The 26328-nt window shown below is 37.5% G+C and overlaps 1 protein-coding gene across 1 annotated transcript in view; it reads right to left on the bottom strand.

Annotated features, from left to right (window-relative positions):
* Positions 1 to 6410: 6410 nt before the first annotated feature.
* The window catches only part of LOC131153015 (chitin elicitor receptor kinase 1-like), a 72353-nt gene continuing 52435 nt past the window's right edge, over positions 6411 to 26328 (bottom strand). The window contains exons 10-12 of the mRNA XM_058105029.1: positions 7206 to 7344; positions 7011 to 7109; positions 6411 to 6920 (exon numbers count right to left, since the gene is read on the bottom strand). Of these exons, the coding sequence (XP_057961012.1) occupies positions 6756 to 6920; positions 7011 to 7109; positions 7206 to 7344 (403 nt within the window). The 3' untranslated portion in view covers positions 6411 to 6755. The remainder of the gene's footprint in view (positions 6921 to 7010; positions 7110 to 7205; positions 7345 to 26328) is intronic.

Below are 26328 nucleotides of genomic sequence, written 5' to 3'. Positions count from 1 at the left end.
CACAATTTTTGTGTTAAAAATATATATAATTTTATTTTTGAATAGAAAGAAATGCTGAAAATTTACCCGAGGGGATTGGAACATTTCTTAACCCAAAAATATATGCAAGTATATTAAAGATAGAACTGGTATAATTAAATATGCGTAAAAATAAACTCATGGAAATTTTGTGGAACTAAGTAACATAATTAAAATTTTCGTACAAAATAAGCTCGGGTATGAATTTAAAATAAAAAGAAACTAACATAATCAAAATTTACTTACCTTCTTCTTTTACTGTGTGCTACGAACACAATAATTATCTTTAAGAAATGAGATCGGAAAAAGTGGGTGATTGAGAATTTATTCAAAAATTCTCTCTCCACCACAAATTCTTTCACTCACTAATCCTTCTCTTCCTTGGAAAATTGTTGTGAAAAATAAAGGTTGAGAGCTCCCTATTTATAGGAAAATTTTGGGGAAGAAATAGAATTTATAAAAATGTGGGGAGATGGGTGAAATTATTTTTTTTTTAAAATTAAAGAATGGGCAAGGGATGGGCAAGGTATGGGTTGAGTATGGGATGGGGATGGAGGCCATGTGGGAGTGCTTGCCACCATTCCCACTAAATAAATTTTTAATTAACTACTTACCTAATTAATTAATCAATTAGTTAATTAATTATTTTATTATTTTATTATTTTTCTTAATCATTATTGTCATTATTATTATCATTGTTATTACTTATAAACTATTTTAAGTATTTATTTATTTTATTATTTATTTTTGAACAAGAATTAAATTTAAATTTTAAAAACTCATGTGGGCCCCACATGGTCTTGTGGGCCCCACACAACTTCGAGACCCGAATGGATCCTACGTAACTCGAATAACTCTTATACGATTTTATGCATCCTACATAGCTTTGAGACTTGTGAAAACCTCCATACGGCTTCGGGACTTATGTGGGCCCCACACAATCTTGTGGGCCCCGCATAGGATACCTATATTATTATTATTTTATCATATATCTCTACAAATTATATCAGTTAAAACATTATTTTATGTACTTATTTACGTATATAAACAGTGTCTTGTGGCTCCGGGACTCATGTGGACCCCACATAGTATTGTGGGCCCCACATATGATACCTATATTATTATTATCTTATTATGTATTTCGACAAATTATGTCTGTCAAAACACTATTTTATGTATATATACTTATTTACGTGTACAAATAGTGTCTATCCTGTTTATCCTATGAAATTCCATTTTGACCAGGCCGACCTCCAGGGAGCGACTGAGCCGCAATGGTCTCTGAGCACTCGCTAAGATAAGGTCTTTCTTAGGCATCAAATATGGAATCAAGGATCCTACAGAAAAATACTTATATATTGATATTAACTAAATGACCATTTTTATTATTTTATTATTATTGTACTTTAATCATATATATATATATATATATATATATATATATATATTTTTTTTTTGGGTCATCACAGAATACCTGCTTAAAATGGCCCCATGTCATCCCTAATGAATCAGTTCTCTACTCCTCAAGCAAACTCACCGCCATCCATCACCTCTTAATTTCTTCTGCCAACTGAAACATAGCATAGAGAACTTTCTGCTTGTCGGTGCAATGTAGAACTTTCAGTATCTTTTCTATCTTTTGCACCCAGTTCTCTGCCACAATCGGGTCGGATGCTCCAGTAAACGTTGAAGGATGCATGCGGGTTGAACTTCTCATGGTGCAACCCGTAGTCGTAGGTAGACGCTCCCGTCCTCTAACACTTCACTCGATCTCTCGCATAATATGTCTGGTCAAACCCCGAGGCACGGAAGGAGATCCTTCACTCGCAGTCCCTTTTGAACTATTATCCCAGTTACTATCCTTAGGCTCCATTCTGAAAATAGTATAGGAATAGATTAGCATTCCTATATCATAACACAATTAACACAATCATTGCAGAATGATCATGTTAACTTATAGACTCTCAGGCATGGTTTGCCGTGATTTTATTGAAATCGTCATTCCGGGAAAAACACAGAACACCGTCAACTAATCCCTATCTAGCTACAAGACAACCCTCGACCTACCCATTTTCTACATCCTATACTCTGGTATGTTCACAAAATCACGCCTAACCAAACCTACATGACTTAACAACTTGATCAGTTCTGATACCAAGATGTCACGCCCCGAACCCGGAAATAAGCCCCAGGGTGTGATTTAGTAACCTAACATGCCCCTATATCATACAACCATCTATGATACTACACAATATAAGGGTTCGACCCTCGTGGGGTTCACGTATATCCTATCCACAATCACATACACAATATACGTAGCGGAATAATTCAACCTATTACATCATAATACCATACCAAAGTCTATACAAAAATAGGATCTAATTCCCAAAATACATAACATACCTCAGGTGTCTATATAACGCAAAATGACAACCCGAAAAAAGAATAGTACTTACACAAGTACTCCTACAAAGCTAACCAACAATCACGCTCTTGAAATGCTAGGACGCTAGTGTCGACTGCTCAAAGGACCTGAAATACGTTTGTATGGTAGGGGTGAGACACCTCTCAGTAAGGGAGAAACAAGTTATATCAATGTGTGGATACATGAGTGTTATTTCAACATAAAACATAAACATTTCACAATTCCAGTATTTTCACAATATAGTCCCAATATACATATGATACAAAGCAATACGATCTAGTGTCGTCACACTCTTCGAGCTAAGCCGACCTGTCTGGTGGTATTTCACACCCTTTGGAAAAAGTCGGTGCCCTTGGTAACTTGGCATAGCATAATCCCCCACAACGTTGAATCGGTGCAGATATGGTGTTCTCACACCCTTCGGTATAAACCTGCCTGTCTAGTGGTATTGCACACTCTTCGGCAAAAGCCGGACATCTGAGCCTACGATATTATTCTGACTCGGTTCAATATCTTAGCCTATGGCGTTTTAATCCGGCCCGCTTTGATATATCCTCCATGGTATTATCCTGACTTGACATTTTCACAAAACCTGAAACAATTTGGCACTCATGTTCCTATATCTCATTTCAACAACTCACAGCCTATGGTAGTTAACCAGCATACTTTTCCACAAAACACATCATTCAATTCATCATCTCATTCCACACTTTTTTGGATAAACAAATAATCTTATAACATATAATTCGAAAATACAGTTTAACATAATCAAAGGTACGATCATCTCTACATTACAATTTATACAAATATAAAGTTTTCCAATAGAAACAGAGATGATACCTGAAACCCCAATTTTCCCAAAAACTGTAAACTAGAAAATCCCATAATTTCACTTGATAGATTTTTCCAAATAAGTAACCAAAACATCCGTATAATCGTAAACCACAGTTTTACTGATTCAGATTACAAAAATAATTGATATAAACAAAAACCTCTTACCTTTCCCCGAAAACCAAAACACGAACTAAACGGCTCCAAAACAGCGAACCGAGTTCCCAAAACCTAAAAATTGAAGAAAACAACTTTAATATAATTCTATCTACTATATATCTACCGAACCAAAAACGAAATCGGACCCTTACCTCGATTTTGGGATAAAACCCGAAAATCTTCAAAACGAAGATCTGATCTGCTATAACCGTAAAGATTCCTTTCCTGATCCACGTAGTAACGTTGGATCGTCGATTCAGGTAACAGATAGCCCGAATCTTAGAGAGAGAGAGGGTTGGTTCGAGTTCTAGAGAGAGAGAGAGAGAGAGAGAGGATTTCAGTTTATTCTCCATTAAGTAATGAAATAGATATTTATAACTTAGTTGACCCGGCCAGCCTCGTAGACAAGATGGCGTCCTTGTTGACGAGCATAAGAAGGGAGTTCGTCGACGACAGAGTTGGCCTCGTTGATGATCCTGAGATTTCAAAATTCCTAAAATCTCTCGGCATTCACTCATTCACGAACCTCTGAATCTTGTCGCCAAGATGTAGAAGGGACTTCATCGACGAGAGAAGGAGCCTCGTCGACGAGCCCTGCTAATTTTCCCTTTTTAAATTTCCTTCCATTTTCTTATTTATTTAATTCAAAATTCTTGGGTCGGGTTCTTACAATTTCAATAATTAAAAAAAAAAAAGTTGTTGGGTCATAATTTTAGTTTGGTTTGAATTTACTAAAAGATAAAATAAAAATTCAAACTAAATCTTTATCTCAAAATAAAATAACTAAATTCAAATTTAAAATTTAAACCGCAACAAAAATATCTTTCAAGTAAACAAGATCTGATAATTTCTTAATTGAACTGAAAAGCTATTTTTTTTAAAAAAATTTACTCTGTCAACATGAAGATAATGAAGGCCCAAACAAGAACACCCTTTTAGTTTGATTCAAATCAAACCAAACTTGAGAAACTATTTCCCAATGATTTAACATGAAGCCGCTCTGATACCACTTGTAAGATCTTAAAAATATTTCCTTTTGATTGATGAAAACCATCATCAAGCCAGAATTAGTCATGTCAAATCATCAAGAACATTAAACTAAATGCGAAAGAACACCTGAATCCATGGCGTTCCAAGATGTCTCGAGCCGGGTGGATGACCTTCTAGATCAACACGTAATGTCCAGAGAATTCCTTTGGCATTCTTTGTATTCTCTCTGGCGATGGGATGACAAAAGAGAAATTTTTTTGGAACCATTCATGCGATCGGGGGACCATAACCACTATTTATATATAACCGTTGGCCATGTATGTGTATTTTCGTTTTTGCGCATCATAATAAATGGAAATTACCACTAAAGTATCTACACATTAAAGGTCCACAACTTATCAGATACATTAAAGCCCATCATTATCCAAAATAACCGATCACTTTTAAATAGGTCTATCCTTATTAGACAATCCACAACACATAATTGTTTCACATATAAGTTCGTAATTAAGTTTTGATCCAACATTAACGTCCTATATTGATGGGTAGGTTATTCTTCCTATAATGACCACTATTAAATGACATTCAACGCTGCGTTTGCGAGTTTGAATTCCAGGTTTTAAATTTAAATTTGAGTGAATTTAAACAAAATTTAATATAAAATTATATTAAAATTTGTGCAAATCCAAATTTAAGAACTCTCCAAAATCATAAATTTAGGATGTCCTTGGAAATCTCTCTCAAGCCATAAACGTAGCTCCCATGAATAATAAGTTTGATTTTGTATGTTGCTAATGTTGATTTTTTTTTCTTGAAAAAAATAATTATATTGAAACAACATAATATTTTGTATTGCTCTTCAAGTTCTTCTTCATATAAATATTAGCAACGTGAAAAGCAAAATACTATTTTTATAATTTTTAAAAACTGAAATTAAAAAGTAAAAAATATTTTCAATAATTAAATATGTTGCAGAATTTTTATTTTACTGTTGTATTTTAGACTTCAGAGTTAAGTAGTGCAACGAGAGATAAATTTCTATGAATTACAGAAGAAACTTGTACTACTTTTTAGAAATAATTACACGTGAGATTATTTAAAATTTAGCCATTATTTAAATTCTGCTCGTTTGCAGCGCTGCAATAATTTATACCAGTACTTTCTTCAAGATTCAACTACAACTGGCTACGCCAAATTCTTTTATTTCTTTTTACATTTTTAGCCTTCCCTTTAGCAACAAAAAGTTGTGCTATAAATTATTATTATTATTTTTAGATTAAATTCACGAGTCACGCATTTTAAAATTCAATTCAAAATTATAGTGCTATATTTTTAAGAATAAAACAGTGGCAGTATAAGAATTTGATGGTTTATTAAAGAATATGCAGTTTTTCTAGAAGGCATCCTCTCTTAAAATATGAGACTTCAAGTTTAAGGTTTTAGATTCAAATCCTAGGAGGGTCGAGAAAAATATGAATAATACAAAGTTCTACACATTATTTTTAATTTTTAAAAATAAACTATTATATCTCAATACTATTTTTACTGGCCACTCATCTTTTTTCTTCATGTTCTTAGGTTGTGTCGGGGAGTGAGGATTTTAGATCTTAAATTAAGTTATGTGAGGTTTGGATGTCCAATAAGGTAGAAATGAATTTATAATTGTTACATTTTCTTCATTTAAATTTTGTGTTTCATCCTATTCTTACTCTATTTTCAATTTACAAGTCAAACATGACCTTAATTTGTGTTGTAAAAGGTAAATTTGTGTTGAAAAAGGTTAATAAGGTAGAAATGAATTTATAATTGTTAGATTTTCTTCATTCAAATTTTCTATTTCATTCTATTCCTACTCTATTGTCATTTTTACAAACCAAAACATGGCCTAAATTTGTGTTGTAAAAGGTTTCCAGGGGTGGGGTTGGTGTTCTTGCGGTGTCCAGATGCATGGGGAGTACAGTTTTAGTTATGTAAATTCAATGCTCTTTACTTGCAATTATTGAAGCAGATTACCAAATACCAGTACCCAATTCAACAATTCCCGAAGAAGAAGATTCAAGTTCCAATATTAAAATATGAGGGCGGGTCTTGGATCAGTGGTAAGGTTGTTCTTCTGTGACCAGTTGGTCATGGATTCGAGTCCAAGAAAATTGTCTCTCTATATAAAAGTAGGGGTAAGGCTGCGTACACAGTAATGACCTTCCCCTTACCCTTGCGAAGCGAGGAGCTTTATAGTCCGGGATGATGAATATTTGCCTTCTTTTAGAATTATAATCTACAGATCCTCCGAGGCAGTGCTGGAAAGATACGAATTTCTTGTGCAGGCCAGAGGCTACCTTGCAGACATTAGATTGAGTAGGTGTTGGTTCTCATGGAGGGAACGAACATCCCAATCCCCAGTTGAGGACAGAAGTGCCGTGAGTGAGACCACAACTGACCTCATGCTAGGCCTTTGCTGAGGTCTTTCCTGCGTGCAAGCCTTTGCAAGCTGCGCCACCTGCAAAACCCGAAAAAACCAGCATAAACTCACTACAATTGAAGTACAACTACATAATGGTTTTGCCATTTAGTTGGTTCGATTATTTACATTATAGACTGAGTCAATTGGGTACTTGTTGCCAAGTTTGGGATCAACAAGTTCGCGAATATCTTCTACTGGATCAGGCTTACTAAAAGCATCTTCAAACTGTACAGCAATGGAATTTTAGTTTAGTCAATGTTCAAACAGTTTTTTGCAAATTATGAAGTTGCTAAAGACCCGAGGGAGGCCAAGATAAACAACCAAAGCAACAAGCCCTATTGGTTCCGTTATGGATTCGTTTCCCTTGACAATGGCTTCCTTAGCAGAAATAAGTTCGTAAAGGACAACTCCAAAAGCATATACATCTATTTTAGGGGAAATATCACCATACTGAGCATACCTGCACACATGCACACCAGGATTTGTCAGCCCTTTTTTGAAATGCAAGGGAAAAAATGATAATAATGAGAATTTAGAAACATTTAAAACCACACCAAGTGGTAACAGAATGGCATCTGCCCAGATACTCAAATGGATTTTTAACATATAGATTATATAACTGGAACACAACACTAACAAAAAAATATAGTGTGTTCAAACATCAAAGATGAGCACTCCACCCCTTAACCTGGAGGATTCAGTTCATCTAGCAGATAGCCACGAGCCATCCCAGCAGCTAAGCACTTCCTTTCCAAAAAAAATTATATTCAATTCTCTTGACTTGGATTTTAATATCTGTATGTTTTGAGATGACTAATCTTTGTGGAAGTGTCTACCTGTAAACTGCGGCAACCAAGATTTCACAATTGCCAGCATCTGGTCTGGCCAAGTATTACAGAGCGTCCTCTTGTAAATTAAATAACTGCCCCCAAATTAAACAATTCACACTAGGAGGCAAAGAATTCTAGGGATGGGATCAGTCAAACCACCTCAAGGGAGCGCTGGGCTTAGATTCCACACTTACCTATAAACAACAACAACAACAACAAAACCAAGCCTTAGTCCCACTAAGTGGGGTCGGTTATATGAATTATTTTTCGTCAATTTATGCGATCATGGACCATTTCTTTTGATAGATTCAAGGAGATTAAATCCTTATTTACTATCTCCTCCCAAGTTTTTTAAGGTCTACCCCTACCTCTTCTACTACCCCTCAGAGTAACTAAGACACTCTTCCTCACAGGTGCACTATAAGACCTATATTGCAAGTGTCCATACCATCTGAGTCGTCCCTCCCTTATCTTATCTTCTATAGGAGTTACACCTAACTTACCACGAATATGTTCATTCATTAATTTATCTTTCAATGTTACACCACTCATCCATCTAAGCATTCTCATCTCGAAAACTTTTACTTTTTGGATATTATGTTTCTTCGTCGCCCAAGATTCCGATCCATATAGCATAGCTGGTCTTATAGCTGTCCTATAAAACTTCCTTTTCAATTTTAAGGGTATTCTATGATCACATAGGACACTTGAAGTACTTCTTCTTTTTAACCATCCTGCCTTAACTCTATGCATTACATCATCTTCAATTTCTCCTTCAGCTTGCATAGCAGATCTAAGGTATCGAAATTTACAAGTGTTGGTAGCCCCACACATAGTGGCCCCGTCCCAAGTTTATTAAAAAATCCTCACATATGGCGGAGGAATACTGTAGTTACAACCTTGAGACTTAGGGATTAACAAAATCAAACCCCAAGAATCTAAAACTGACTTAACTAACTTATTCAAAACCAATAAACCAATGACCAACAACCAGACAAATAAATAAGAACTATATAACTATAAGTGGAAAACAAACAAAACTCCAGAAGATCTCGAGAAATAAACCATCCACTGCAACCTTCACAACTACCAGCACAAAGCATCACGAGTGCAAGGAAGGAAATCCCAACAAATCCAATCAAATCATTCCCCTCACTTGTCGTGGAAGATCATCTTGGAAACTATATGATCGAGATATACCAGATTCACCCTGCTTGGCAAAAAAATCCGCACTTTGGTTCGCCTCTCTGTAAACATGTTCCACTTTATAATGTATGCCTCTCAATGCTAACACAAGCTCTTCCCACAATTCCCATAAGTTCGAAGCCGAAAACTTCACAGAATTAATCCACTAAACCAACAAAGTAGAGTCACAAGATATCTCCACTTGACCAAATCCAAGATCTTTGCACAGATTAAACCCTATAATAATCGCTTTCAATTTAGCCATATTATTGGTTCCATAACCGAGTAATGAGAAAAAAACTACTTTAAATAATCCTCTTTCATCTCTTATCACGCCTCCACTACCATAATTACCTGGATTACCTCTACAACTTCAGTCCACATTCAATTTAACCCAACCTATCCCAGGTTTACACCATCTGACTACACAAGGAAGACGAACACTCACATTTTTTACTTGAATATCCAAAACACGAATATAACGCCCAGAAACCAGAAACTAGGGTCCGGAGTGTTATATGAAATATATCTCCAATATATCTCACCTGTATCTGATATCATAATACCTGACTCTATACCAATTACGCAGCGGAAATAACAACATATCCTCAATAAAATATACCAGAGTTTCTATACCTATATAAATCTCAAAACATAACCCAACATCCAGTATTCACAAACATCCATATACATATTTGAAAACATAAATATATTACAACCAAAAAACATAATCAAAGTTTATACCCTCTCTCTCTACGAAAATGCTACAACAGCCCTGAACTCTCTAAGTTCGATCCCATGAAGGTCCTAAAAAGATGAAATTCAACTATCGGATGAGACACATCTCAGTAAGGACGAAATACATTAAAGCAGTGTGTGGCCAACATGAGAATTGTGTATAATATACATACATATTCATTATTTTCAAATGAAATCATAATTATAAAACCATTCTCTGTTCCTACTCAAACACATGCAAGGTATTTTATGAACGAGAGTTCCCACGGATTGGGGTGATTAGCCGCTCATACAAGCAGCACCCCTCTGCTCTGATACTTTAAGCAACCTACGGCCACAACTGAAGCATATCAGGGCACTTACCTTACTCAGTAAGCCATCAGGTGATTAGTTTATCTCGTACTCACACATTCATACAAAAGTTTACCGGCAGAAGTTCCCGAGAATCGGGAAGATTACCCGCCTATACAAGTAGCTTCCCCCTGCCCTAACACGTTATACAGCTTGTAGCTACATTTGATACCTATCAGGGCACTCGCCTTTCTTAGCAAGCCCTCGGGCAAAGAGTATACCCCGCCCCAAATACATGTAATAATACCATATATAATACGTTTCTTTCTTTACTCCATATCGTTTATTTCCGTATCATTCATTACATTCATATTCATATTCCATATTTCTTATAATCTATTTCCATATCATTCTAGTCCATATCATTTCCATTTACCAGTTTCCATATCCATGTTCTCATTTTTGCCATTTCCCATATTATCCATGGTTAAAATAACAATTATGCGTTTAGAACTCTCTACACCGATCGAAGATCATAGTCATGCTTCCGCCCTATGACGGGTTGTGCAGCCCGAAGGCTGGACTTAACTCTGGTTGGCCTACCAGAGCAAAATCAACCACATTCTACTGTTAGTAGGTCCGATTGGTTACTCCTACATTGGTCTAGACTTTAGGGGGGCACTACCCTTCCCAGCACAATCGACCATCCCATCTCCACACTCTATCTAAAATGTGTGGGTGCACTAGCTCCCCAAAATATATCTACAACAGTACTGTGCCCATTTTCCAGTTTACCAGTTTCCAGTTTATTAGAGTTCTCAAACCATACATTGCGATTTAACAATCCCAAACACATGCATCATAAACCATATCCCATTTTGATTATCAATACATTTCCAGTATTTCCTGCATCTTATACATATATCATAGTTCAGCACAGAAATTTCCTTTTACTCATGCCACACAATTTAAAAGCATATAATCATACGTTTACTAAAAATAAGCCAACCATAATCATTGTTAATACACTAAAAATATACATTTAATTTCTTACAAAGTTATCCAGAAAATATGCCATTTTACCTTTCCTTTTTCGCTAATATAACTAGTAACACAGCCCTAGGCTCAAAAATTTACCATTTAAACGGTTGGCTTTTTTGAACTCACATAAAAATCATGCACATATATACATAAATTTTCCATTTTTACTGGTTAATTTCACAAAAATTCTTGATTTAATATATTCCCCTTAGCTGCTTTCTTGAACTACACCAACAGGAACCCCAAAATGATGTCTGTGGCGCTCACTCGAATCTTGGATCAAAAACCCTAGTTTAATTAGATAAACCCCAAATAACCTACTATTTCAACATTTTCTCAACCTATAACCCTCAAATAAATATTTAAACTTCCAAAAACTAAGATTCCTAACTCTTACCTCAACTTTGGAGCATTTCTCGAAAAGTCCAGTTTAGAAATTTGCTCCACTAGATGCATAGAGAATCTCCCCTAGAACACCGTAACGGTTTCCGTTCGTTGATTCGGGTTGAATCCAAGTCAGAATTGAAGAGAGAAGGCAGAGGAAACCGTCCTAGAGAGATAAAATCGAAGAAAAATAAATTTCTTCGCAAAGAAGCTTCCTTGGATCCTTTTATACACGATGTTGCCATGTGGCTTCGTCGACGAGAAGATAGGATTTGTCGACGAGTCACAGAAGGAAATTTGTTGACGAGAGGGTGCGTTTGTCGATGAAACTTAAAATTTGAAATTCACTCACTCAGGATCTCTTCGTTGATGAGGGATTGAACTTCGTCGACGATCTCTAGAAGAACACTCGTTGACGAAGACAAGATATTCGTCGATGAGGTATGCTGTTCTTTCTCTTTTAAATCTTCCCTTTTTTCTCTTATTCTTTATTTATCTATTCCATTTATCAGCTTCCTAATTATTTAATCATTATAATTTCTCGGGTCTTTACATTCTCCCCTCCTTCAAAAAATTTCATCCTCGAAATTTCGCTAATCATTCATTTCCCCATTTCTTACAATTGTCAACTCATTATATTCCATATAGTTCAGTAATATCACCAAATAAACTTTTGCATCATCCATAATTAAGTAAAATCATCATTATCTTAAACATAAATCCACACCTACCCCCTTGGCTTTATTTACCTTGTCCAGGACCATCGTGTAGACAAGTGCTGGTCCACCACCACCTCGAGGTACTTGCTGATTTCCTCGAATCTGACTAGGTGTAGGTACAATAGGCAGCAATTCCTAATAGTTCCTCCTGATGTGCCCTAGTTTACCGCACCTAACAATTAGAATTCCCGGTCCAACATTAACCCCTATGCCTTTTATTACATTTCTGACATAAGGAGTAAGACTGATTATCCTAGTAACCAGAATAACTCCGATTTGCCATCTCCTGCCTTGGCCCCACAATATTCTTCTCTCTCTTCCACGATTCCTGACTACCCTCGGCCTAAAAACTAGAAGGTACAAGCCTCTTCTTCTACTCTATGGCTCTGTACCGCCCTGGATGCACTTTTCCACCACCGAAGCCTTGTCTACCAAGTCTAAAAAATTCTGGACCTAGAACCCCATAACAAGCTCATAAAGCCTTCATCTCAGGCCTTTTTCAAGCTTCCTGGCCTTCCTCGCCTCGTTTGGAATCAAGAACGGAGCAAAATGCGACAGTTCAACGAACTTAGCTATATATTGCCCCACAGTCATATTCCCTCTATGTCAGATTAGTGAATTTTTCAATTTTTTCCTCTTTGGTGGACAAGGGGAAGTACCTGTCAAAGAATAGCTCCTTGAATCGATCTCACGTCAAAGCTATCTTTACTAACCTCTGTTCCTCTAGATGCTTCACAGAAAGCCTGTTTCTCATCCCCTGTCATCTTGAATGCAGCATAGCGGACCTTCTGCTCGTCCCTGCAGTCAAGTACTTCGAGTATCTCCTCTATTTGCTGAACCCAGTTTTCTACAACCACTGGATCAGGTCCTCCCTTAAAGGTAGGAGGATTCATCCTCATAAACTCCTAGATGCTACAGCCCTGATCTACCATTGGACAGTTTTACTCTCTAGTATCCTTCCTCATTTCTGCCCTAACCTGTCGGTCTATACCCCTCAGCATCGTAGAGGTATTGATATCCTCTTCACTGGAAGTTTCTGAATCATCTCTTCCTTCAACCCTTACATCCTCATCCTTGGGATCCATCCTGAAAATAGAATAGAAAAGGGATAAGAATTCCATTATCATAACCCTATCAACACAATCATTAATCTAAATTCCAATATACATCTAACTTCTCGATTCAGGACCAGTCTCACAGCTTAGAAACGAAATCATCTAAGGTTTACCGTGACTTTTCAGAGGCCGTCGACTGCTTCAGAAAAATCACATGAAATCGTCGAGGAATTTTTGCCTCTAGGCTACAAAACAAAATCCTAAACTTCTCAACACCTAGTCTACCCATCTCCTATCCTCATTATCACCTATTCCTACACTCTGGTATTAATCATCCTTAAGTCTGCAGAATCCCAAAACCTTATGCTCTAATACCAAATTGTAACTCCCCGAAACCTGGGGCTGGAGTGTTATACAAAATATATCTCCAATATATCTCACCTATATCTGATATCATAATACCTGATTCTATATCAACTACGCAGCGGAAATAAAAACATATCCTCAATAAATTATACCAGAGTTTCTATACCTATATACATCTCAAAACATAACCCAACATCCAGTATTCACAAACATCCATATACACCTCTGAAAAAATAAATATATTACAACCCAAAAACATAATCAAAGTTTATACCCTCTCTCTCTACAAAAATAATACAAAAGCCCCAAGCTCTCTAAGTTCAATCCCGTGAACGTCCTGAAAAGATGAAATTCAACTATGGGGTGACACACATCTCACTAAGGACAGAAAACATTAAAGCAGTGTGTGGCCAACATGAGATTTGTGTACAATATACATACATATTCATTATTTTCAAATGAAATCATAATTATAAAACCATTCTCTGTTTCTACTCAAACACATGCAAGGTATTTTACCAACGAGAGTTCCCAAGGATTTGGGTGATTACCCGCCCATACAAGTAGCACCCCTTTAAGAAACCTACGGTCACAACTGAAGTATATCAGGGTACTTACCTTACTCAGTAAGCCCTCAGGTGATTATTTTATCTCGTACTCACACATTCATACAAAAGTTTACCACAAGAAGTTCCCGAGAATATTACCCGCCTATACAAGTAGCTTCCCTCTGCCTTAACACGTTATACAGCCTACAGCTACATCCATACCTATCAGGGCACTTGCCTTTCTCAGCAAGCCCTCGGGCAAAGAGTATACCCCGCCCCAAATACATGTAATAATACCATATATAATACGTTTCTTTCTTTACTCTATATCTGTTATTTTCGTATCATTCATAACATTCACATTCATATTCCATATTTCTTATAATCTATTTCCATATCATTCTTGTCCATATCATTTCTATTTACCAGTTTCCATATCCGTTGTTCTCATTTCTGCCATTTCAAAATTATCCATGGTTAAATAACAATTATGCGTTTAGAACTCTCTATACCGATCGAAGATCATAGTCATGCTTCCGTCCCATGACGGGTTGTGTGGTCTGAAGGCTGGACTTAAACTCTGGTTGGTCTACCAAAGCAAAATCAACCACATTCTACTGTCTGTAGGTTCGATTGGCTGCTCCCACACTGGTTTAAACTCCAGGGGGACACTACCCTTCCTAGCACAATCGACCATCCCATCTCCACACACTATCTAAAATGTGTGGGTGCACTAGCTCCACCAAATATATCCGCAACAGTACTGTGCCCATTTTCCAGTTTACCAGTTTCCATTTTTCCAGAGTTCTCAAACCATACTTGTCATTTAACAATCCCAAACACATGCATCATAAACCATATCCCATTTTGATTATCAATACATTTCCATTATTTCTTGCATCTCATACATATATCATAGTTCAGCACAGAAATTTTGTTTTACTCATGCCACACAATTTAAAAGCATATAATCATACGTTTACTAAAAATAAGCCAACCATAATTATCGTTAATACACTAAAAATATACATTTAATTTCTTACACAGTTATCCAGAAAATCTGCCATTTTACTTTCCTTTTTCGCAAATATAACTAGTAACATAGCCCTAGGCTAAAAAATTTACCATTTAAATGGTTGGGTTTTCTGAACTTACATAAAAATCATATACATATATACATAAATTTTCCATTTTTACCAATTGATTTCACAAAAATTCCTGATTTAATATATTCTTCTTACCTGCTTTCTTGAACTACGCCAATAAGAACCCCAAAATGATGCCTGTGGCGCTCACCCAAACCCTGGATAAAAAACCTAGTTTAATTAGATAAACTCCAAATAACCTACTATTTCAGCATTTTCTCAACCTATAAACCTCAAATAAACATTTAAACTTACAAAAACTAAGAATCCTAACCTTTACCTCAACTTTGGAGCGTTTCTCGAAAAGCCCAGTTTAGAAATCTGTTTCGCTAAATGTATAGAGATCTCCCCTAGAACACCATAGCGGTTTCCGTTCGTTGATTCAGGTTGAATCTGGTCCGGATTTGAAGAGAGAAGGCAAAGGAAACCGTCATAGAGAGAGAAAATTGGAGAAAAATAGATTTCTTCGCAAAGAAGCTTCCTTGAATCTTTTTATACACGATTTTGCCATGTTGCTTGATTGACGAGAAGACAGGATTCGTCGACGAGTCATAGAAGGAAATTCGTCGACGAGAGGGTGCATTCGTCAACAAAACTTAAAATCCAAAATTCACTCACTCGGGATCTCTTCGTCGACGAGGGACTGAACTTCGTCAACAATCTCTAGAAGAACACTTGTCGATGAGGTTTGCTGTTCTTCCTCTTTTAAATCTTCTCTTTTTCCCTTATTCTTTAATTATCTATTCCATTTATCATCTTCCTAATTATTTAATCATTATAATTTTTTGGGTCTTTACAACGAAAGACTGCAATATCCATGCAAGAAGTAGGTGCACATTTAGTTAACTTGTCTGAAATGGATCTCATCCAATATTTAATATCAAGCCACACGGTTCTCACCGAATCATGAATTGATTCCATCCCAACTCTGCATCAACGAGTCCAAAGTCTCCAAATGATGAGACTAGGTATAAGACCTACCAAAATGCCTAATTGTGAGGCCCGTCTTGCACAACTAAACCAGAGATTAACTCTGGCTTTCCATGTATTTGTTGCCATACAACTGACACCCCATGTCACTGCTGCTTGTTTCCATACCTCTTGAGCAAAAGATCCCGTGCAAAACATATGGTCTAGAGATTCAATCTTGGTATTTGAACAACAGTCACACCGATAGACCATCTAAACACCTACTTCTTAAATACGAGTATCAACCGGATGATAAGCGAACCAAGACTTCCATATACAAATTGACACCCATTTTGGCAACATAGGATGTCAGATCCATTTTGAGACTAAGAAATCCTCTTTACAATCCCTTATAATTTCCCAAGCACTTGTCGTGGTAAATTTCCCATCTGTTGAAGGTTCCCAAATTACTGTATCTAGACCCTCCTTGCAAGAAATAGCAGAGTTCATTACTTCCTCAACCTGTTCTTCACCTAATAGATCCATTAATAAATCAACATTCCACCCATCTCCATCCCAACAATCTCGTGTTCGTAGCTTATGGTTTCTAATTTCCTGAACCTTAGCACAAAGGGGACCGCAGGCTAACCATCGATCAAATCCGAAAGAGGCTGACCCTTTTTAATTTGAACACGAACATGCTCTAATACTTCAGGTATCACACATGCAATCGATCTCCAAAATCTGGTTCCTTTATCTAACTTCATTTCTCTCAAGTGTTTTCTATTTTTCAAATACTTGGCTTTAAAGAATTGAGTCCACAGATTATCCATAGTTAACAATCTCCACACAAACTTCATATGCAATGATTTTTTTACTTCCTCAAAATCTATAATACCCAAACCACCCTCACAAACAGGCTCATATATTAGGCCAGGAACACCATTTCCTTTTCCTTTTATCATTTACTCCACTCCAAAAAAAAAAATTGATAACAAAGAATTTATCTTTGTGAAGACAATATTAGGAATGTCAATTACCACCAATTGATGAACTGCCATTGATGATAATACATGCTTAATTAAAGTTAAGCGGCCCCCTTGAAATAAAAAATTAAATTTCCAACCCGCTATCTTTTTCCTCAATTTAGCAACTAGAGGCTCTAAAATACGGGTTGTAAGACGACCCGATACCAAAGGTACGCTCAAGTATGTAGTAGGGAACCCTTCTTCCACAAAGCATGTCATCCTTAACAAGGATCGCTTCCGAGCATAAGCAATTCTCTTTGACAAAAAATACACTTGACTTTTCTTTATTTATCATTTGACCAGACTAATCCTCATAATTCTTAAGAGTCATGATAAGCATTCAAATGGAACTTCTCTTACCATTAGCAAAAATAAAAATGTCATCCGCATAAAGTAGGTGAGATACCAAAGGCGCTCCACGAGGATGATAGCAAGCCCCTATCTTATTCACCATAAAATTTTTCTTTAGAAGCCAAGAAAGAACTTCTTGCAAAACAATAAACAGATAAGGAGATAGAGGGTCTCCTTGGCAAAGCCCTTGAGAAAGTTTAAAAAAACCTTTATAAGTGTCATTCATCATAATGGAGAACCAAGGAGAGGAAACACATTCCGCCACTAAACCACAGAATCTCTAGAAGAAACCAAAGCTTTTCAGAACCAAGTTTAAAAAATTTCAATCAACAATATCATATGCCTTAGCCATGTCAACTTTGATCATTACATTACCACCATTAGACTTCTTATGCAGTGAATGAACTATTTCTTGTGCCAATGTAATATTTTCAAATATACTTCTACCGGGAATAAAAGCTCCCTGCTCCGGAGAAATCAATGAAGACAATAAATGTGACAACCCAAATAATAATGAGATTTAAATAATAAAAGAAAGGGAAATGGAAACAGTAACAGAAGGAGGAAGTCAACGACATTGCACTTTCAAAGAAATAACCGAGGGAAATTATTAGGGCCTCGTCGACGAACACGGGGGATTCGTCGACGAGGGTATAAGAGGACCTCGTCGACGAAGGCAAGATTCGTCGACGAGAAGATATCGAGAGAGGGTTTTGGGGAAGTTTGAAATTCATTGACGAAGGTGCAGGTTCATCAACGAGATTTCTACAGGACTCGTCAACGAGGTGACGTGTCTCATCAACGAATCCAGTCCTATAAATATCAAAAACCCAGATTTGAATGTCAAAAATTAGAAAAAAAATATCCCTCTCTCTCTTCATACGGTTTCTCTCCCATCTCTCTTCGATTCTGGCTCCGTCGCTCGCCGGATCGACGATCTAAAGCTACCACGACTCTCCTGGAGAAGTTCTCTGCATATCTGCCGGAGCGAATCGTTGGTGGAACTCCGTTGAAAATCATCCCTGAGTTGAGGTAAGGCTTTTTATGCCGAATTTGGTCTTACAGTAGTTATAGGAAATGATATACACGTGAAAATACTGAAGTTTAATACTGAGAATTTTCATTTTCAGGGTATTGATCAGGAAATCCTACCGGTGTTAGACCAGGATATTTTAGGGGCTTTCTCAGTAGCCAGGTAAGCGAATAAACTAAAACAGTTATTTTCCATGCAAATTATTATTATGTATGAGTAAATTTATTTTTAGAAAAGCATGTATGATATCTGTATATTATAAAAAAAAAGTGCACGTTTGGGAAAATACCGCTATTATGTTGAAATGTGTATATATGTATGAGATGCCAGAAATTATGATTTTTAGAAACAATGTATGGCTTTATACAGCAGATGTGTGGTATGAATATTATTTTACGTGAAATGTATTACGATGTGACTTTGTTACGAATGAAGCATGTTTTTAGAAATATGAAATGTTACAGTATAAATGATGTTGAAAATACATGATAATTGATTTATTTTCAAAATGATATATATGAAATGATTTCGGCGCGAGGTCGTATATATATAAGAAATGTTCGGTGCGAGACCGTATTTATGAAATATTCGGCGTGAGGACATATATATGAAATGATTTCAGCGCAAGGCCGTATTTACGAAATGTTCGGCACAAGACCGTATTTATGAAATGATGAAAAATGTTATAATATCATGTATTATATGTTATTAGAACCTGGATGTTAGTTTAGTTTAGTTCAGGAGCACGATACCGTAACTTATAAATTAGATATCTATGATCAGATTGGTGCTAACCACCCCACGAGGGGATAGGAGATGAATAGTCGATGTGGCTTTCAGTAGAGTGTGGACGTCCACCTGGCAGTCTGGACCAGGGTGTGGACCCATCGTACTTACAGACATTTTTTACTCTGCAGTGCTCGGCCAGCCATGGTCGGGTCCCGCCTTCGGGCTGCACAACCCATCATAAGGGGTAATACATGACATCAGCTAGCTATTCATCCTGAGTATGTTTTCAGTATTACCAGTTATAACAGATGTTTTATGTACGATATGATTTATTAGAAAATATGAAAGTATATGATTATTCAGTACGATATGATGAACGTTTACAGAAATATGAAATGTACTGTACATATATAATTTCCTTAAATGCTCATGTTGCCACACTACTGTATTTAGTTTATTTTCCCTTACTGAGATGTATCTCACCCCCGAACCTAATTAATTTTTTTTAGGAGACCGGCGGGACGTGGCCGCCATTGAATGAGTTGAGCTTCCCTGCTAGAAGGGTAAGCTTTGATCTAAGATTAGGAGATTTTTGTTGTAAAATCTGCTGTTTATGTTAGGCTATCCCCACTACCCATGGGTTTGGATTGATGTTATTATTATTTATGTTTATTATGTGATAAGTTAAGCAGGTCGTTACAGTTTGGTATCAGAGCCTAGGATACTAGGTTCTGTAGACTCTAGAGTGCAGCAGTAATAATACTAGAGTATAGGATAAGAGGATTTGAGGTTTGATTTTGTAGTCTAGATGCAAGACTTCCGTCATGGTTTGTGTGATTTTCCTGAGGTGACGATTTCAGAAAATTCATGGTAAACTATCGTCGGGTTGGGTATCTAGGTTGTAAGATTGAACTTTGAATTAAGATCAGGAGAGATGAATTAATTAGGAGAATATATTATATGAATTGGATGATATGTATAGAGAAGGGGGTTTTGAGTTAAGTTATTTGCTTTTCAGGATGGACCCTGGTGGCAGTAGTGCCCACGCTAATGGGAGTGAGGGTGTTAGACCTTCAGGCGCTGTGGGTAGTGATTCAGAGGCCGTCTTACGCAGCGTGGCACGACAGGTTATGGCAGAAATTGTCAGAAGTTCGGAGGAATAGGGTGGTCCGTCGGCAGGCCACGACAGCTCGACCGAGAAGTTTATTAAGATGAGTCCTTCGGCTTTCTCAGGAGGGATAGATCCTGCAGTCGTTGAAAACTGGGTGCAGGAAATAGAGAAAGTGTTTGCAGCACTGCAGTGTTCAGAGGAGCAGAAGGTACTATTTGCCACATATAAATTGACTGGAGAGGCCGAGAGATGGTGGTCGGCGGTGAGATTATTAGAGCAGCAAAGAACTGTACCTATGGAGATGACGTGGGAGCGGTTTAAAGAAATATTCTTTGACAGGTATTTTCCAGCCTCGTCCAGGGAGGCTAAGATTAAGGAGTTCCTGAATTTGAAGTAAGGACAGTTGTCGGTGCAGCAGTACGCGGCGAGGTTCATCGAGCTATCTCGCTTTGCCCAGTACATCATTCCAGATGAGGTGAAGAAGGTACGATAGTTTGAAAGAGGCTTGAGGAGAGAAATATACAAGCAGGTATCGATACTGAAGTTTTAGGACTTCGTCGAGTTGGTTGACCGAGCCACTATAGCAGAAATTGGTGATCGGTTGGAGGCCGAGGAGTAGAGACAGAAGAAGAGATCCGCACCTTCTGGTTCCCAGCAAGGAGTCGGCCGTGCTTCTTGGAAGAGAGGTGGCTATTATAGAGACTGGAGACAAGAGACTAGGAATCGTGGTTTCCAGGGTGTACAACCATCTCCATCTTGTCCATCTTATGGGAAGAGACACCTGGGGGAGTGTTGTGCCGGGCGAGGTGTCTGCTACAGGTGCGGGGAGCTAGGACATATGATGAGGGAGTGTCCAACACAGATTGGTGCTACTCTTGCTCCTAGACCTGCTCGAGGAGGTTACCAGGTGCCACGTGGAGGCCAGCAGAGGAATATGGCTCTAGCCAGGGTTTTCGCTTTGACGCCGAGCGATGCTGAGGCGGTCGGCGACGTGGTGACAAGTACGGTTAATATGTTTTCATTTAAAGTTATTGCACTTTTTGATTCTTGTGCCACACATTTGTTTGTGTCCTTAGGATGTGTTAAATTGTATGAGGTTGAAACACAATCACTAGATGTCGGGTTATTAGTGGCTACACTGACCAGTTTAGCGGTGATTTGGTGGTGCTGGATATGCACGGGTTTGATATCATCTTCGGCATGGATTGGTTAGCAGCTAATTTTGCTATTATAGATTGTCGTGCAAGAGAAGTGATATTCAAACCTCTAGGGAAACCAAAATTCAGATTTATAGGGTCATGAGTGTAATCTTTACCTCAGATGGTCTCAGCTGTTCTGGCGAGGAGACTGCTCCAGAGTGGCTGTCTGGGATTCGTGGCTTTTGTGAGAGAAATGTCAAAAAATGAATTGAAGCTTATCAATATGCCTATGGTGAAAGAATTTACGGATGTGTTCCTAATGAATTACCAGGTTTGCCGCCTGATCGTGAGGTAGATTTCCCTATTGATCTACTTCTAGGTACAACACCGATCTCTAAAGCATCGTACCGAATGATGCCGACAGAGTTGGCAGAACTAAAAGATCAGTTGGCGACAGAAATGTGTATATATGTATGAGATGCCAGAAATTATGATTTTTAGAAACAATGTATGCCTTTATACAGCATATGTGTGGCATGAATATTATTTTACATGAAATGTATTATGATGTGACTTTGTTATGAATGAAGCATGTTTTTAAGAATATGAAATATTACAGTACAAATGATGTTGAAAATAGATGATAATTGATTTATTTTCAGAATGATATATATGAAATGATTTCGGCGTGAGGCCATATATGTATATGAAATGTTCAGCGTAAGGCCGTATTTATGAAATGTTCGGCACGAGGCCGCATATATGAAATGATTTCGATGCGAGGCCGTATTTATGAAATGTTCGGCACGAGGCTGTATTTATGAAATGATTTCGGCACGAGGCCGTATTTATGAAATGATGAAAAATGCTATAATATCATGTATTATACGTTATCAAAACCCGGATGTTAGTTTAGTTCAGTTCGGGAGCACGGTACCGTAACTTATAGATCAGATATTTATGATCAGATTGGTGTTAACCACCCCACGAGGGGGTGGGAGATGAATAGTCGATGTGACTTTCAGTAGAGTGTGAATGTCCACGTGGCAGTCTGGACCAGGGTGTGGCGGACCCATCGTACTTACCGACATTTTTTACTCGATAGTGGTCGGCCAGCTATTGTCAAGTCCTGCCTTCGGGCTGCACAACCCGTCATGGGGGGTAATATATGACATCAGCTAACTATTCATCCTGAGTATGTTTTCAGTATTATCAGTTATAACAGATGTTTTATGTATGATATGATTTATTAGCAAATATGAAAGTATATGATTATTCAATACGATATGATGAACATTTACAGAAATATGAAATGTACTGTATATGTATAATTGCCTTAAATGTTCATGTTGCCACACAATTGTATTTAGTTTATTTTCCCTTACTAAGATGTGTCTCACCCCCGAACCTAATTAATTTTTTTCCGGAGACCCTGAGAGACCGGCGGGACGTGGCCACTATTGAGTGAGGTGAGCTTCCCTACTAGAAAGGTAAGTTTTGATCTAGGATCAGGAGATTTTTGTTGTAAGATCCTAAGTCTATTTTGATGTTTTGGAGATTGTATTCAAATACTGTATTTTGGGAATGTAGTAAACTCTGGTATTATGTAATTAATGGTTTGATGGATGTAACTTTTTTTTTACTGCTGCTTACGTTTCCGCTATTTATGTTAGGCTATCCCTGCTACCCATGGGTTCAGGTTGATGTTATTATTGTTATGTTTATTATGTGATAAGTTAAGCAGGTCGTTATAATAAACCCATCATCCTTGCAACAATAATTTTTGAAAAATTTTTGTAGATAGCACTACAAAGACTAATAGGCCTGAACTAGTCAAAACTCTGGGGATTCTGAACTTTTGGGGTTACAACAATGTAAGATGTAGAATAAAATCTAGGAGGAGAAGACCCAGCAAAAAATTATCTAACTGCATCGATTACTTATTCTTTTACAATATCCCAATAATCATGGAAAAAAATCGAACCAAAATCATCCGGACCTGGGCTACTATTTCTCGAGATAGAAAGAATAGCATCCCTTACCTCCACCTCGGAAGGTGCACAACATAGAGCAATATTCTCCTCTTCAGAAACCATAGGAGATATAATATCATTAAGGTAAGTTGTTTGACTAGGTCTTACACCTATTAAGAAAGTTTGAAAATACCTTATGGCACCCTCATGAACAGCCTCTATAGAATCCAACACTTCTCCATTTTGAAGCTTCAATGAATGAATCATAGCCTTCTTCCTATTTTGGTTCACAAATGCATGAAAGAACTTTGTATTATTATCCCCCGCCTCCAACCACTTCAATCTTCCTCAATTTCTGGCGAATACCCTTCCTAAAGCTGAGCCTCTAGAACCTCCATACTTTCCTCCAGTTTTTTAATGTTTTGATGCACATGTCCAAATACCTGCTGGTTCCAGTTTCGTATTGCAACTTTCGTATGCTTCAATTTAGTAGCAAGTCTACCTAAACTCGTGCCAAGGAATTCCTCCCTCTAGGCTCCTTCCACACAAGACTTAAAAGACTGATGAGTGCTTCACATATTCTGATACCTGAAGGGAGAAGGACCATACCGATGCAAATCTCTATGAAACCGAATAATCAATGGGTTATGATCTGAAGTCCTCCTATTTCCATACTCAAAATAAATATTTGGCAAAGAGTGGAGAAGAGTCGAATTATAGAGGACCATATCCAATTTTTCCCAACTCCAAGTATGTCCACTATGACCATTACACCAAGACATGTTGTTGCCATAAACACCCAAATCCATAAGACCACAATTATCCAAGCAAGTATTAAATTCCTCCATTGCCGATAACGGCCTCATATGACTACCAATACGTTCCGAATCTGAACGGATGATATTAAAATCTCCCGCCACTAACCAAGGGAAATCATCCCTCTTTACAAACTCCAAATCATTCCAAAGTTCCCGGCAATCTATTTGACGACATTTAGCATAAACAAATGAAACTAAGAAATTCTAGTCCACAAAACTAAAAATACCCAAAATAACTTGATCAGACATATGTTGTAACTCAAAGTGCACTTCCTCTTCCCAAAACATCCAAAGTTTACCCCCCCACTGATGCATTCACACAAAAATTCAAAAAATTTAGAAAGCCAGCCGATTGCAACATCAAACTTTCATTAGAAATGGCTCTGAAAGAACCAAAATAGAAGGCAAAAATTTCCTCATTAACTTTAGTAAACGGCTTTTAGACATGCCTAAACCCCGCACGTTCCACACTAGAATTGTATTAATCATAAATCAAGTTTCTTTGGACAGGTAATAACCCGTTGAGACTTCTTCTCACTTTGCCCATTAATATCCTTTAACTTAATAAGCGGAACATGTAAATCATCATCTGAACAATAGCCTTTTTCCAATGGGAGTTTCTCCAAAGTATTTATCTCCACCTCCCTATCCGATCCACAATTATGTAGGACATACCTGGGCATGATTGTACACTCTTGTTCCAAGATTTCTGAGACCATATTACAAGATGTCATCAACTGATCACACACTACTATAATATCTTCCACTATCAAAATATCAGCGTCGGTAGCACCCAAGGCTAGTTCAACAATCTCCTCCCTCTGCTCAATCTCATACTATTTTGTGTTCATCAGCAAAATCTCCACTTCAGGCCTCAGTTCTTCAGGTACAAACTCCCCTTCTTCCATCTCACTTTGTGGAACTGTCTCAACCACTGGCAAAATTTGTGATGTTGTTGCACCCTCTTGAACATGATCCACCTCTAAAGGTTCTTCAACAATGCATAGATCTATCAATTCTATCTGAACTTCTTTCCTTTTATCCAAATGCTTCGCACACCAAACTTCTTGTCGATTTTCTTGTCTAGCATTTTTTGTATCCTTACGTCTATCCCCAAATTTCTGTTTTCTTTCACTCACTTGGCATACCACCTTGGAATGCCATTGTCTATGACATTTCTCACAATAAAATCCTTGCTTTTCGTACCTCACTTCCTGCCAAATTTTCTGATTTGAAAAAACAACAATTGGGAAAGCATCCACTTGATCTGTAAATCCACCACCATGCACATTCTCGCATCTGTAGCCCTAGTTCGGTTAAGCGTAGCATTGTCAGTTCCTAGATATCGACCAAACCACGTGGTTAGAATCTGTAAACAATTAGGCTTGTACATGTGCATTGGAAGACTAAGGAGAAATAACCATTGAGGGGCCAAGGATGCTTCCTGCTTCAAATTGAAATCATTTGTCCATCGAAAATGACGAAACAAGAACCCAGCCAAAATTCTTCCTTCACATGACCATCCATAAAGAAAATCTCGTTCATTATTCATCTGAACCAGTACATGAAAATCATCCATGAAACTAACAGAAGGAATCTCTGAAAGGCCCCAAGACTTTATGATATTCAAACGGATAACATCAATGGATGGCTTAAAGGACAAAAATTTCAAAACTAAAGCAAATTAGAAATCTTTTGTTGCTTTGTTCATCTCAGCCTCAGAGAAAATGAATCAAATATCTTCATCTACGTCAACAGGATATCTCATGACTAGTTTGAAAAAGGAAGACGACAAGTCAATAGCATAAGACCGTGATACTACATGGGCATATGAAAAAAGTCCTGAACCACCTTTAGAAAGAGGCCCCACTGGTGGAGGATCCACTAGAGGGCCGGCGGGCGCCGCCATGGAAACCCTAGGTCCGTAGGTGCCTTTGGAGAAGAAAGAGATAATTATGGTTTGTGTTACAGATTTTCAATTAACAAATTTCTTACCTATGGGCTAATCTAATTATTTTACCATCACTGGTGGAAGTGTGTCATGTGAGGAT

The sequence above is a fragment of the Malania oleifera genome, chromosome 4 (assembly GCF_029873635.1).
Source record: "Malania oleifera isolate guangnan ecotype guangnan chromosome 4, ASM2987363v1, whole genome shotgun sequence".
Classification (NCBI taxonomy): Eukaryota; Viridiplantae; Streptophyta; class Magnoliopsida; order Santalales; family Ximeniaceae; genus Malania; species Malania oleifera.
Note: the sequence above shows the minus strand (reverse complement) of the source record. Positions and strands in the feature narration are given on the sequence as shown.